The sequence below is a fragment of the Hylobates moloch genome, unplaced genomic scaffold (genome assembly GCF_009828535.3).
Source record: "Hylobates moloch isolate HMO894 unplaced genomic scaffold, HMol_V3 SCAFFOLD_5, whole genome shotgun sequence".
NCBI classification, from domain to species: Eukaryota; Metazoa; Chordata; class Mammalia; order Primates; family Hylobatidae; genus Hylobates; species Hylobates moloch.
Genome location: NW_026652280.1, coordinates 43364888 through 43380197, shown reverse-complemented (window position 1 = coordinate 43380197; position 15310 = coordinate 43364888). Strand labels below are relative to the sequence as shown.

The 15310-nt window shown below is 47.8% G+C and overlaps 1 protein-coding gene across 4 annotated transcripts in view; it reads left to right on the top strand.

The window, feature by feature from the left end:
• The first annotated feature begins 511 nt into the window (after positions 1–511).
• FHOD3 (formin homology 2 domain containing 3) overlaps positions 512–15310 on the top strand; it is a 499838-nt gene continuing 485039 nt past the window's right edge. For 2 of the 4 annotated variants that reach the window (XM_032152492.2, XM_032152490.2), the window contains exon 1: positions 512–799. In XM_032152492.2, the coding sequence (XP_032008383.1) occupies positions 635–799 (165 nt within the window). In that variant the 5' untranslated portion in view covers positions 512–634. The remainder of the gene's footprint in view (positions 800–15310) is intronic. The other 2 variants (XM_032152489.2, XM_058438431.1) reach the window with 1 other exon arrangement.

Sequence of the window (15310 nt, the reverse complement as noted above, 5' to 3'; positions counted from 1 at the left end):
ACCCTTAGGTGGGGCTCCCGGTCACTGCCACCACCCCTCTTGCTACCGAAGCCGGCTCCCTGGCCTCCTGGTGCCCTGCCGGGGTATTCCAAACCTGGGCAGCAGGAGCCGGCCGCCGCCGCCTTCATCTGGAAAGGCTTAAGCCCTCTCCGGGTGGGGAGGAAGTCAGAAGGCCTCCTGTCTCCCCGTCCCCCAACCCCCCAACTCGGTCCTCCAGGCTCCGAGGGGTGCAGCTCGGCCCGGGGCCGCGGGGCGCACGTGCAGCAGTCTGGCCACCGGGTCTCCCCGCCCCGCCTCCGCCGCCGGCCTTTGACGCAGGGCTGCGGATGCCGCGCGAGCCGTCTCCTTTGCACTTTCCCGGCTGCGGTCCGGTCGGTCGGGGCAGCCCGGCCGGGGGTAGGGGACCCGGAGGAGGGGAGGAGCCGGAGGGAGAGGGGAAGGAGGGGGCCCACCGGCCCCGCCCCCGCCCCGCCCCCCGCGGCCGGAGCCCGGGCTGCAGCCGGGCGCGCCGGAGCCTGCGAGCCCGCGAGCCAGCGAGCGGCGGCTGCGGCCTCCCCTGCGCTCAGCTACCCGGGCGTCCCGGCCCGCGGCCCCGCTAACCCCGGGGCCCGCGCCCCCGCGGCAGGGATGCATCATGGCCACGCTGGCTTGCCGGGTGCAGTTCTTGGACGACACGGACCCTTTCAACAGCACCAACTTCCCCGAGCCCAGCCGGCCGCCGCTGTTCACGTTCCGCGAGGACCTCGCGCTCGGCACCCAGCTGGCTGGCGTCCATCGGCTGCTGCGGGCGCCGCACAAGGTACGCCCCGGTGGGGTGGGCTGGGGCCCCTGGACTCAGCCCCCTGCCGCGGTGCGCGCCGGGGTGGGGCCCGGGGCTTCGCGGGCCTCCTGGGCTGGGCTGGGCGCGGCCCCGGGGGACCATCGCTCGAGGGCAAAGCCCCCTCCCCGTTAGACAGAGGGGCTCGAGGCACCCGCTGGTTGGCGCAGGACCCTCCGGGGCGGGCGGGAAGGAACAGCCAGAGCCGGGGGCGGGCGTGGCAGAGCAGGTGCCGAGCCGGTCCGAGGCGGGATGGAGAAGGCTCCCCGGAGCCGCGCCGTTAGCTCGGCCAGGTGGGCGGGGTGGGTCTCGGACGCGGGCAGTCGGCCTCGGCACTCGGGCGGGCACCAAGCGGGGCGCGGGAAGAAGCGGGGCGCCGCGAGACTCAGGTCCCTTGGAGGAGAGCTCTGAGCGACGGCCGGGACAAAACCTCTCTCAGGCCTCTGGGGCTGCTGCGGGCGGCCACGCGACCCTCGCGACAAAGCACGCTTCCCGGCGACACCGCCTCCTCCTTTTCCCGGGGGCGCCGCCGAGGACGCCGGCCGCGCACTGCGATAGCGCTCAGGGTATCCCCCTTTTCTTCTGAGAAGCAGGTGGCCTTGGGAACCTCGGAGGAGCAGTTGCTGTGGGAGGAGGGGCGGGGGCGCAGAGGAGCAGCGCGCTCACAAAGCCTCAGCTTGGCAGCCCGAAATGAGTGTCCCCTGGGAAGAATGGCTTCTCAGTCTACCCGTTAGAGAGGTTGTTTTTTTATTTTTATTTATTTATTTTTATTTAAATAAAACCTTTTGCAGGAGGATAGGCCTCTTGCAAAGCATTTGTTGCAAAGAGCTGGGTATTGAAAGCTAATCATTTTGTTACCTAGGAAAACCCTTACTCTCAATTAAACAGATTGAATGCAGCTTGCAAAATTACCTTCCCAGTATGTTTTCTGCCTAGGATTCATATCAAAGCTTGGAGATGATTTATTTCTTGAGGGTCGACATTGATACATATTTGGAAGAGATAAGCGTCGATGCCCAAAAGAACAAAATTGATTAAAAAAAAAAAATCCTCGGATTTCAGTATGATGTTGACCTGCTTTGCAAGTAGAGGAGGAGGTTGCTTGTGTGAGGAAACTGGTGGACTTTAGCAGGGTAGTTTCCTCTCTATTAGTGTATCAGTACTTTCCTCCTCTACTTAATTAGTAACGTTTTCAGGAATAAGGAATGGGGCATTTCCATCTCATTCTCTCCTGGTTGGTTCAGGACGGATACAGTCGTGGAAACCTCTCTGGCCACAAAAGCACATTTGATTGGGAGACAGAGGGTCATCATCATCCAGAGTGATGTATTCTGGATTCAGCTGATCAGAATCACTTTTGTAAATTATTTGGTTCTTCTCAATTAGTTGATTCAGTGAAAAGTTTTCAAAGAGCTTCTTCTACATCATGATTATTCAGGCCACTATGGTCTCTGATTACAGTGATCTTTTGTTGAAACCACCAAAGGCTCATAATTGTGGCCCTGTGACCTTGAAGTGGTTTCCTTGGATTTCAAACCTTATATACATGGGTTGACCTTTCAAGCTGGGAGCTGCAGTATGTTTTCATGTTTCCATGGAACAGCCCCACAGTCTTGCTCCTGGTCTGGTAGGAGAAAATCCTGATGCTCCTCCACTGACCCCCTCCTCACCCCCAACTAGAAGCCCCAGCAGAGCGGTTGCACTGGCTGGCAGAACTTTCTAAGGTGTCCCTTGTGGAATGAACAGAACCAGAAGAGGTTCTACAGAGACCCTTGACCTTTGTTTTGGGGGCCAGCCAGCCTCAGTCTCAGAATCTTTTGCCCAAAGACCCCTGCAGTATATTTAGATGTCTGTCGTTGTTTTTCCCATCTACAGCAGAGTGAGCAACCGACTTTATTGATAAGGGTTCTGTAAAGCAGAAGTCAGGGCATTTATGTGCTTAGGTATACATTCATATTGTTAAGATGATATTAATTTCCATCAGAGAATCTTAAAATTGGATGATCCACCTGTGATAGAAACAGCTGGAGTTTCAAGCACTTGGCATGTAGTGTATGCCCCACCCAGGCTCTGAATGCATGGTTTCCTTTCATACTACACAGCTCCATAAAGTAGCGACTTTGATTGTCCCTATTTTAGAGATGAGGAAAGTGAGGAAGAGTGACTAAATAACCCACTTTTTGTGCTGGAAGTGCGGAACTGAGATTCAAACCAGCCCTCTGTGACTCAGGGCGTCAGTGCTGTTCTGTTCTGGGAACCAGGTATATGGTTGTGGACAGAAGCCATGCCTGCCGAGCTTCTGTTCCATTAACTGGAGGGGTTCACCCCGTCACCTTCAAGGGCCAAGCACTTTTAGGCCTGGGGACAGGTGAATGTTATAAATGACTAAAAGCCTTGAGGCAGAATTGCTGGCCTGACAGAGTGCATAGTCAGAAGTGGGAACATATAGTTATCAATTCTGCTGTGAATTAGCTATTGGGGGGTCCGTTGACCTGGGTGAGCTATCATCCCAGGACCCTGCCACCAGTGAGGCTTTTTGGGCCAGAGGGCATGCTTCTTCCATGTCCCACAGAGCCTGGTATTGACAAGAAGTGGAGTTCTGTGCAGGGAGTGCATTCTCAGTGGTACAAAGAGGGTAGAAGCATGAGCGTGGGACAGACAGACACTCAGAGTGCCCTCAGCTCTCCTGCACATTCAAGTCCCTGAGGGAGTCAACTTTGTGTGTGTGTGTGTGTGTGTGTGTGTGTGTGTGTGTGTGTGTGAGACAGGGTCTCACTCTTGACACCTAGGCTGGAGTGCAGTGGTGTGATCACAGCTCACTGCAACCTTGACCTCCCTGGGCTCAGGTGATCCCTCCCACCTCAGCCTCCTGGGTTGCTGGGACTATAAGCATGCACCACCACACCTTGCTAATTTTTGTATTTTTTGTAGACGTTGGGTTTCACCACGTTACCCAGGCTGGTCTTAAACTCCTGAGCTCAAAGTGATCTGCCCACCTCGGCCTCTCAAAGTTGTGGGATTACCGGTGTGAGCCACCGTGCCTGGCTGGGAGTAAACTTTTGACTGAAGTAGGTCACATATACAAAAAAGTGTACAGGGTGTAAGTGTGCAGTTGGGTGAATCTTCTTAAAGTAAGTGTACCTGTGTAGGCAGCGCTGAGAAGACCCCCTCAGAGGGTCCTAATTTTTAAAGCTCTCCTAGGGATTCTCCTGTGCTGGCAACCTTTGAACTGGACAACCTGTCAGGCCTTTCCTGGCTGAAACTTGAGTGTGGACATCTTTTCTTAACCTAATGATGTAGTAATTTAGTTCATGTCTGCTGACTCCATTAGAAGTTGAAGTTGTTCATTGAATAAAATTGTCATCTTATGCAAAAATAAGAGATTGTGCTTATTATGCTTTATCATTTTTTATTTCTTAAACTGATACATTATTTTAAAAAACCGTCATCTGCTTATAGTAGTTCTAGGGAATATGATTTAATAAACATTAGTTTTCTAACAAAAAGTTCAAATCAGGTGCCATATTCTCATTGGGGAGATGTTCATTTTGATGGTTATATGTTCTAGATTGGGCTAAGCAAGACATTTAGTTTTTGTTTTCAAATGCTGCAAAAGTAGATGTTTATTTCTGGCTTAATATTTTAAAAGAAAAATGGTAATTATAGGAGTTCTAATTTAGAAAAACCTCTGCAGTAGCATTCATAGAATCATAGACCTTTTAAAGCTTAAAATGTGTTTGGATTGATTTATGCTACTGGCATTTAGTGATGTAAGGATTCTTTTTTCACTTTGATAGACAACACTGGAACTGTAGAATATTTTTACAAAAAAGTGATGACTTTTTTAATGTACATGTTAAAATGACAATTATTACTTAATGATTTAATTCAGGAAATGTTTTGTTGCCTAGTGAGCTGGACAGAGTGGAGTTATAATAGCTGTCATGTCCTAGCCATTTGCCTGAGCTGAGAACCATCCTAGAGGGACATCAGCTTACCAAGCCCATGGCCATTCCAGGGCCAGGTACTGATACTGTTGCAACTCATAGAAGGAGAGACCAAGATTGGAAGGAAGTCACCTGGTCACACAAGTGAGAAGTTCCGAGTTGGCATGTGACAGCAGGTCTAAGCTGTTAAGGACTCCACTTTTGTGTCCTGAATGTTCTCCTTCTAGGCAGCCTGTCCGTATTTCAGCGTGCATCCTCTCATTGGATTAGCCTTGAGTGTACTGTGTTCATTCCTTTCTCACTGCCCTTGTCTCTGTGGTTGCCTTGCTGCCTCAGCTATCCCATCTGTAAGCAGCTGATTGCAGTGAGGATTAGAATCTAGCTACTCCAAGTGTGAGCTGTGTATCACCTGAGCTGTATTAGAAATGCACACTCTCAGGTGCTGCCACCGCCCCTCCCCCCCGATCTGCTGAATCACAACATGCGTTTCACCAAGATGCCCTGGTTATTTTTGTGCACACTGCAGTCTGAACAGCATGGATTACAGGTGATTTAGGTCAGGCTTTCAGTACATGGGGGTTCTCACTGTCTGCCCTGTTCTCAGATAACTTCCCTGAGGGAGAAGACCTGGCTGTTCAGTTCTCTGGTGTTTCCCTCGAAGCTCAGTAGTGCTAAGATAGAATGTGCACTAAGTTGATTGATTGATGTTAGTTTTAGAACACAAATCCACTGGTATTATTGCACTAATGAATTTCCACCTTAATCCTCTTAAGGGACACATCTGTTTGCTACATTACATTAAGATTTTTAAAAGATGAGATCATTAGTAAACTTGGCAAGTGTGTTGTGTCATAGTATCTTAGGACAACACTGTTTTAAGAATGTTGTATGAACAGCTAAGAGTGTCTCCACGTAAGCAGAGTCAAATCTGACTCCACTGTAATTAGCTCAGTTGGTTGGAGCCTCGCTATTGAGATCAGGATCATGGGATTGAACCCTTCATGGGTCAGTTGGCTTTGTTTCATGCATGGCCACAGACCATATCGGTAACCTAGCCAGACATCCAGCAGGTGCTGTCATGGCCCCTTGCAAGGATCTGGGTTGGAATAGACTGGCATCAATCTTTGGGAAGGAAGGGGCTACTATGTCATGAACTTATGCTGGAGGCTGCACTGTAGGTCTCCATGTGTAGCATTATTTATCCTCACAACAACTCTAGCAGGCAGGCAGATGAGGAATCCCCAATTAACAGATGGGGAAACTGAGGCACAGGAGGTTAAGCAGGTTGCCTAAGGCTATACTGCGTTTAAGTGATGGAGCTAAGATTTAAGGTCATCTTTTTTTTTTTCCTCCAAATCCTGTTGTTAACTGTGTCCCATTATTAGAAAATCAGCAAACCCATGCTCTCTGTGCAGGTGGGGGTGGGGTAGGGTTGGCTGCATTGCCCTTGCATGCGGCTGCCTGTCACAGTGCCGTGATTTAAGTGGTTGTGCTCTGGCAAGTCCTCCCAGGGTTGATGCTCTGTGTCTGTGCGTTTTGTCCTCGGAGTCCAACCTGAGTCCCTCTGGAAAACAACAGGACTGCCATTGCCTTCCTGCTCTGGACTCTGAAATGTTAGTTCTTAATAGTGTCGACTTTAAAACTGATTAACATGCTGAGGCCAACTCAGGAACAGCCCTCCCCCACCCTTCTTTTCTCTCCATATTTTATCTCTCTCTGAAGATGATACTTTTGAACACTTGGGAACTTTTCTGTCTTCAGAGGACAGCAATCACCTGCTCCAGGCAACCTCCACACCTCATCTCTCAATGACACTGCTGTTGCCTGTGGCTGGCTTAGAGGCATAACTGGGTCCTCCTCTGCTGGCCATTTTCAGAGTCTTGGGTTTGTCAGCATCTGCTCCATTAGAGAGACAATCAGAAGATTTTTGGGGGTGAAGGGGGATCTGGGGGACTGTTTCTGAGCTTTGTTCTGAACTAAGTTATAAAGAATGGGGAAAATTAAGTTAAAGTTAATGTTAAGCTTTGACAATCAGCACAATCCAGATTGTGAGAAATTACAGTTTCTCCAACAAATAAATTGCAAAAGAAAGAAAAAGATGGAAGGAAACCTTAGATGAAAAGAGACTGAAGAGATACATCAACCAAAGGTAATATGTGGCTGTGATTGAATGCTGATTCAAATACATTATAAAATAAATATTTGAGATCACTTGAACATTTGAGCAGTGATATTTAATATTAAACTTATTAATTTTAAAGTGTGATAATAGTATTGTGGTTAGGTTTAAATAACAGTTTATGGCTTTCAGAGATACATACTGAAATTATATGATGTCTAGAATTGGCTTCAGAACAATTCCAGATAAGAGACAAGTAGGTGAGTCAATATATGGATGGAACAGGATAGACTGTGAGTTAAAGTTGGATTATAGGTATGTGGGGAGGGGTCATGATACTACTTTCTATACTTGTGCATATACTGAAATATTTTAATAAAAGAGCTAAAAAAATTAGGTTACAGTTCCAATAGTCCCCTTGGGATCAGAGCTCTTTCATTAAGTGTTACTGTATGATCTGAGTGTGTTTTCTATGGCTGAGATGGCTAACCATCAGTGGATTTTTTTTTCATACCTCCACTGATACTTTGCTTCCCACCCTGATTGTTGTGTTCTCCTTAGAATCTTAGAAAAACAAGTGTAGGGCATCTGTCTTTTTATGTTCAGGGTGTCTTTCTAGGCTCAATCAATTCCCACGATGAAGTAAACAATTGTCAGTTACATAAACTATTAGCTTAGTAAGCGAAATGCTAAGGTAGAGATATTATACCTGTGGTTTCAGTATATGCTCCTAAATTTTTATCACTAAACTGTGAAGTTGCTAAGGCTATAATAAATGATACCAATATATAAAGGCACTCAGTTTCCCAAGGCTGTTGATGCCCATGACATGCCTGCATAGCCACACTGGGGTGTTGTCCAGTTCCCAGTAAAGCAGCTCTGCCTCCGCCTTCAGTATGCCTCAGAAGAGGTTCTCAGTTTACAGTGAATGGCAGTGATGCTGTAATGTACATGAAAATGTAAGTTGATTGTATACCTTGGCACCCTTATAATTACAGTCAACATTGATTTTCTATGGGCAGATAAACTTATTTATGAATTAACTGCTAAGGAGTGAGGAAGATCAATTATTTTTTGAAAAAAAAAAAAATTACCACCAATCAGCAAAAATACATACCCAGAAGTTTCTCTGTTTTTAGACACACATAGTAACAAATGGAATCTACATTGTATCTATTTACAAACTGGAAACATCCAACTCCTCTTCACCAGTTAGTTTTGTAATCTGGATATTAAAATGTTAGACTCCAAGGAAAAGTGTTTAGAGTTTAATGTTAGAAAAGAAAATCTTAAAATTTTTGATCGACTCAAAAAAAGGGAAAATGTTAAACAACTTGCAGTTCAATATAGAAAGGTATTCCTAGACTTGGCAAAAATGAAACAAATTAGTTTCTCATTGAATATCTTTAACATTCTTGAAGAAGAGAAAACCGAGAAGGAAACTCCTTTGGTGCTGAGATGCCTCATCATGCACTGATTTTTATAGCAGAGAATGAAATGCCAGATCTGTAACCAGAGTGTGTGGGACAAGCCCAAGATTTTTTTAAGTTCTCAGAATAGAAGATAACCAAGGCATCTTCTGACTGCTTGATCAGAGCCAAAGAGTGGCTTGCGGTGTATAGCAAATGAATTGATGGGCAAACACTACCAGCTTGCATGACTGGACACTGACTGGCTGGAGACTCTGAGTAGTGGGGTGGTCCTTGGGGGAGAGAACGAGGAGGAGCGTCCCTCTGGCTAAACCAGAGCCACACACAGCCTGCAGCCAATCATTGACCACAATTTTGACTAAAGAAGTTTATACCAGTTGCATTTTATATCACTTTAACAATTGTTTGCTTTTATTTATGATTTGAGATCACCTTCTTCAACCCTCCCAGAGTCAATGAAAATGAGCACGTGGTGACACTGGGGTTGAGACAAGTGGTTGATAGAATACTGTCCCCCTCCTATGTCTGTAGTGTGATTAAATGAAAGCAAAATGAAATATTGTTAAGGGTGCTACACCCTAGAAACCTAGCATTTAACCCTTCTGAACAATAAGGAGGAAACTTATTTCTGGGAGTCTTAGTGGCTGTGGTCCTCTGATTTCATGACATATGTGCTTGCAGCTGGAAGGGCATGGTCACTGGAGCCCCTGGGAGAGCAGCCAACAGAGGGGACATTTGCAGTGTCCAAGTGGTGGGGAGTGTGGAGGGCTCGGAGCACAGTCTACAGTGGCCCCTCGGAGGTGCCTCACTCCCACAGCCTCGAGTGTGTTTCTGGGCTCTGGGCTCCGTTGTCTGTCTAGGGGTTTGTGTGCTGACATTGCACTGTCTTACTATAGTTTACAGTAGGTCTTGATGATGTCTGGTGGGGTGGAGGCTTCCTGCTTGCCTTAGAACATAGCCATTAATGGAAAGAGAGGAAAAGTTAGAACCAGATATGTTCCATTCCGTGATCTTAACATAGACCAGCAGGCTAGGCAACCAACTTGTGTGACCAGCCAAAGAGGAAAGAGACATTTAAAAAATGAGAGTCAGGTCATATCACTTCTCTGCTCCAAACCTCCCTTAACCCTCTTGCCATTCAGGGCAAACTCCAAAGTCCTTGAGTAGTTGGTCCACTTCTCCATGAGGGCAGAGTTTTTTGTTTTGTTTTTGTTTTTTTAAATCTGTTTTGTTTACTGGTGCAGCCCAAGAGCCTAGAACAGTGTCTGGCACGTAGTGAGTGTACAGTAAGTAGTTACTGAGTGAGAGGATAACCGTGATTTAGAGTTAGAAGGGAGGAAGAATAGTCTGCTCATCCCAGCCATCTCCCTGCAGAAGTCCCTTGTGTAAAGCCTCTGCTAGGAGCACCTCCTGACTTCTTCATGTATCATAGTGACCAGTTGCCCTCCGGCCTTCGAGTGTAGCCTTTCCCATTTTTGAGCTTTATTTTTTATTTTTCTGAGACGGAGTCTTGCTCTGTCGCCCAGGCTGGCGTGCAGTGGCACAGTCTCGGTTCACTGCAGCCTCCACTTTCCAGGTTCAAGCGGTTCCCCTGCCTCAGCCTCCTAAGTAGCTGGGATTACAGGCATGCGCCACCATGCCTGACTAATTTTTGTATTTTTAGTAGAGATGGGGTTTCACCATGTTGGCCAGGCTGGTCTCAATCTCCTGACCTCGTGATCTGCCCACCTCGGCCTCCCAAAGTGCTGGGATTACAGGCATAAGCCACTGCTCCTGGCCTGAGCTTTATTTTTTAGAAGTCCATTTCTCCCTAATTTGTACTTGGAGAGATGGGTCCTCATATCCCCACAGATGGGGATGGACATGGCCCTTGAAAATTAATTGGTTGTGCCCAAGAGGATGGAAATAGGGTGGATAAGCCACAAGAACCATGACCCCAGGGTTTGGTCACGGAGTGATCTGTGACCTACAACCTGCAGATAGTGTCTACAGGGGGCTGCTGGAAGTGCCATACCTGTTACCTTCCCCTGTGGTGGCAGAAGTAAAGAGCTGTTTTATGTCCATGAGAAAGCTGTGTAATATGGACTGTTTTTATTACTCAGATCAGTATGTGTTTATTGATGTGCATGTGTCTTGTACTCTAAAGCATCTTCACACTGTAGTTCCATGCAGCTGTCCACTTAAACTGTGTATGTGGACTCAGGATGACTTTGCTAGAGAGAGGTTACTACTGACAAAGCTAGACTCAGGGAAGGAAAGACTAACAAACAAGGATTTCTCCCTTATACAACAAAGAGCCCGTCATAGAATGAACACATGGATACATTCGGAGACTACAGAAAAGCACATTGAAGAAATAAAAATCACTTTTCTCACCACCCAAAGGGAACCACTCTTAACACTTTCGTGTCTTGCCAGAATTTTAACATCTATTCATAATAATATCTGAATACTTTCCCAAGTCATTAAATATTCTTGGAGCATATCATCTTTAGTGACAGTTTGGTAATCCAGTCTATGTAAGTACCATGATCCATGTAACCATTGTTCCCAGGTTCCATGAGGGAAAGTGCTCTTTCTTCTTGAATGTTAAATTTGTCCATGCTTAGTACTTAATACATATTCGTTAAATGAATGCATGAATGATTGAACTATTGGAGGTTTAGGTAGTTGCCAATAAGGAAAATACAGATAGTGCTGTAATACATACTTGCAGAAAAATAAATCTTTTTTCTCATATTTGATTACTTCCTTAAGATGAATTCTCAATGTTTAGTTGCTGAGTTGAAGGATAAAGATTTCATCTTGGATAGGAGCAGTTTCCCTCATTTTAAGCATTGGAGGTAGCTGGAAAGATGGTCTCTAAATCCATTTGGGGCAGGTGAAGAGCCAGGCCAAGTTATGAAGCCCAGCTCCAACCTGACTTCTTCCTTTCTTTGTGCAGCTGGTATCACCTCCAAGACTGACACTTGAACTCAGAATACCACCAGGTGGGATTCAGAGATGATTGTTAAAACCGCGAATAAATTACGTGTAGGTATCCCATTGTCTCTACCCATTTTGAAGAACAAAACTCATTCTAGGCTTTCCTGGCCATCCCCCAGACACACCCAGGCTGTGCACTGAGCACCTTTGGACCCAGAACACTGTGGGTCTCACTTCATCCTGTGGCTGCGTCCCTCCACCAGATGTAAAGCCCCAGTAGCAGGAAGCACATTAACTTACCTTTCATTTCAGAGTTCCTAGGACAGGGTCTGTTATATAGTAAGCCCCAACAAATTTTTTTTGAATATTTGCAAGAATGTTAAATGGAAAAAGTGCAATATATGTTAATATACATGATGATTGCAGCAATAGGAAAGTGTCTGTAGGGTGGAGCCTTAGCCTTCAGATCCCTAATCTGTCGCCATGATTTGTGGATGTTACAACTCCTCCCCCACACTGTAGGTGAGTGTGGTAGAACCGACTCTTCAATGTATCAAAAACTTGTTTCTGGCCTTCTCCCTACTGAGTTCATGCTAGATCCTCCAACAGGAAAGTACAGCTTGCAAGGAAGCCCCATGTTGGCAAGAGAAGGCAGCCTGTCTTGGATGGTGTGGACATGCCTGGGGGCTCTCGTGGGTGGGGTGGGTATTGGGGTCTTCTCTTATGGAGGGAGACCAGGCCAGACTTAAGGCCTGCAGTTCACGATGGGGAAGTACCAGCTCGTGAGCTGGGTGCTCTCACTTGTACTGTTCCTAAGCCTTGTTTTCCGTTCCTGCCCATGCTGAGCGGAGGGGAAGAGCATTGTGAGCTTGTGTGAGGGGGAGGGTCCCTGAGGCAAGTGTGGCCACAGTGGTTGCAGCAGCTCTGATTAGTGGGAAATTCCAAGAGGAAGGTAGACCTGGGGAGAAAGGAGTGATGGCTGCAGAGTCCAACTGCCCTTCTTCCCACACACAGAGATTCTGCCTTTTGCCAACCGTGGAGGCTCTGGGTAGGAGATTTTATTTCAGGTGATGGCGCCCACCTTCGAGGGATCTGTTACTCCTTCCCGTATCAGATCATAGCTTCAGGCTGCAGGAGGACTCAGGCAGGCTCCTGACCACAGCTTCCGTGAGTCACCAGACACCGGCAGTCTGGGAGCGTCTGAGCTGCCAGTGCCCGGAAGTGGGAGAGGTTATCCAGTCTTCCTGCGGCTCCTCCATCCAAGCTCAGCGGCACCATGTGCCTGGGAGCAGGGAAAGGAGAGCTGTTGGGCAGTCCTGTCCAGAACAATAGTCAAGGATACGAGTGGTTTTTTGTTCCCAGAACTGAGTGCATTTTTGTGGACAGTGATTCATTACAGAATACGCCAGTACTAGAACCACAGCATGTCTGTGCAGTTTACCAGGCACTGGGACATAGGTTAGCCTGGTTGATCCTCACACAACCCTGAAAGAGGGCAAGTGGGGCATTTGGGCCTCCATCTCAAAGGTGAGAAAATGAAAATCAGTTGGTTCATGACCAATGCACGGTAACCACCCCTCACAGAGTGAAAAAATGAACTCAGCACATGGCTTCTGTTGTTCGGGCCCAACTCCCTGTCTCCATCTGTCAGAGATAAGCCTGAAGGATGTGTGTTGACACCCAAAGAAGTGTGCAGAGTGAACATAGTCAGAGAAAAATGTAAGCTGAGTTGACATGACATTAAATGGAACAAGTTGGTGCTTAGTTTTACACAGGCTGGGGAGTAGAGGTTGTCTATGCGAGAAGCTTTATTTCTATCAATGCTACTGATCCCAGAAATGTGAAAATGATCTCCTTTATTATGATGATGGGCTGGGGAAGTAAGGCATAAACATAATGCAAAGTGAAGTAACAACTGAAGGCAGCATATGACTCATGTCAAAGTGTGACATAGGCCTGTGGGGCTATAGAAATGTCAACTTGGGGCCGGGTGCAGTGGCTTATACCTGTAATCCCACCACTTCGGGAGGTTGAGGTGGGCAGATCACCTGAGGTCAGGAGTTTGAGACCAGCCTGGCCAACATGGCGAAACCCCATCTCTACTAAAAAGTACAAAAATTAGCTGGGCATGGTGGTGGGTGCCCATAATTCCCGTTACTCAGGAGGCTGAGGTGGGAGAATTGCTTGAACCTGGGAGGTGGAGGTTGCAGTGAGCGGAGATCGTGCCACTGTACTCCAGCCTGGGCAACAAGAGTGAGACTCCATCTCAAAAAAAAAAAACAAAAAAAAAAAACCAAAAAAAGAAAAAGAAATGTCAACTTGGGAAAAATCCACGTGGACTGCATGGCCTGGAAAGCCTCGTGGAGAAGGAGGGTGGGGTTTCAGTCGGTGAAAGGGAGGTAAAGGGCACCTGGTACAGGTGAGGCACAGATAGGATGTGGGAGTCAGGATCAGGCTCCAAGGCTCTGGGTAGGTGAAGATAGCCCCCTGGAGGGATGTGACCTGCAGCAGTGGGCCTGGGGGCTAAGCTAATATATTGGCTTGACTGGGGAGCAGGGGCTGTTGTCAATGACCACAAACTGAATAAAAAATTATTTTCATTTCATGTAATAGAAACATGACAGAAAAGGACAGGAAGAGGAAAGACAGGAAGAAATAATTACAAAAAAGATGAAAGAGAATTGGGGCAAAGAAGAAAGGAGATGGATGGAAGGGGAGTCACTGAAAGGCCACCTATGTAGAGAGCATGGGAGGAGGAAAGGAGACAGGGACAAGTCTCAGGATGCATCTGGGCAGGGAGGGCGGGGACCCCTGCTGTTCATAGTCCCAGCCACTGCTAATTCCTGGTGAGCTGATTATCAAGTGTTAGCCAGTGAGGGCTTACGATGTGACCCTTTCTGGGAGCTTTCTCTCCTTCCTCCCTTTCACAGATGTTCGTGGGTGTCTGCTTGATGTCAGACTCTGTTGGTCCACAGAGTAACACAAATAAATGACACCAAGGGCTGGCAAAATGGTGCTGGGCTCCATGTCAGACAGACCTCAGCTCCGTGTTTCTAATGAAATCTTCAGACAGTAGCACCTCCCTCATGGGCTGTTGTGGACAAACACAAGGTCCTCATATTTTTTGTATGTCCCAGGAGCATGCATGGCCTCCAGCCCCAGGTGCCATGTGCAATGGTGAGCCATGTTCCTTTCCCAGCATTGTAGTCCCTTCCCTGCAGCTGTGCTATGAGATCTCCTCTCACCATCCCACACCAGCGCCCCCACCACAGTGTCCCCACTCCCAGCGTGGGTCCTCACCTTTGACTGTAAAGACAAAGCAGACCACTCGGATGCAGCCCTGGCCCCTGCCTGCCTCAACCTCCACCTGCACCCACGTGCCCTGCCGTGCCCTCTTTGCTGATGGGGGGAGGGGGGCAGGTGCGCCCCTTCTTCTGGCCATGCCAGCCCTTTTCCACTGTGTCTTCACCCTCTCCTTCCCTCTGAGATCCTCCCATTAGCATTTAGGTGGGCTAAAGCCTCTTTTGTCCAGAAAGTCTGTCCTCCCTGGCCCTGGGCCCAGCTGTCTTTCTTCTGCCCTTCATCCCTCAAGCCTCCCAGACCTGTCTAAGCCCCACTGTCTTACCTTCCCCCCGCCCTGTTCCCTCCCAGTTCCTGTCACTACTGCAATAAAACTACTCTTGCTAAGGTACTTGTCTTTAAATCTAGTAGACACTTTTCCATTCTTGACTATCTCATAGCAGCAATTGCTGTTTCTGATGGTCCTCTTTGAGGAATGCTTGCCGTTCTGTTTGATGGTGCGATATTCACCTGCCCTCTCTAGTCTTTCTCAATCTTTCTGCTCCCTCTGCCTTTTTGAATGTTGGCCTTTCTCAGGTTTCTGTTCGAAGACCACACCTCCTCCTCACAGTCACCCTCTTTGTCCTGGATGGCTTTGAGGGCTTTCTGACGACCCCCGAGAGCTGACCCCTGGCTCAGCTGTCTCTGGGCTCTGAGGCCAAATACCCAGCTGCCGTTTGGACAGCTCCTCCTGGATGTCCCACAGGCATTGAACCTGCCCCGCATCTAGATC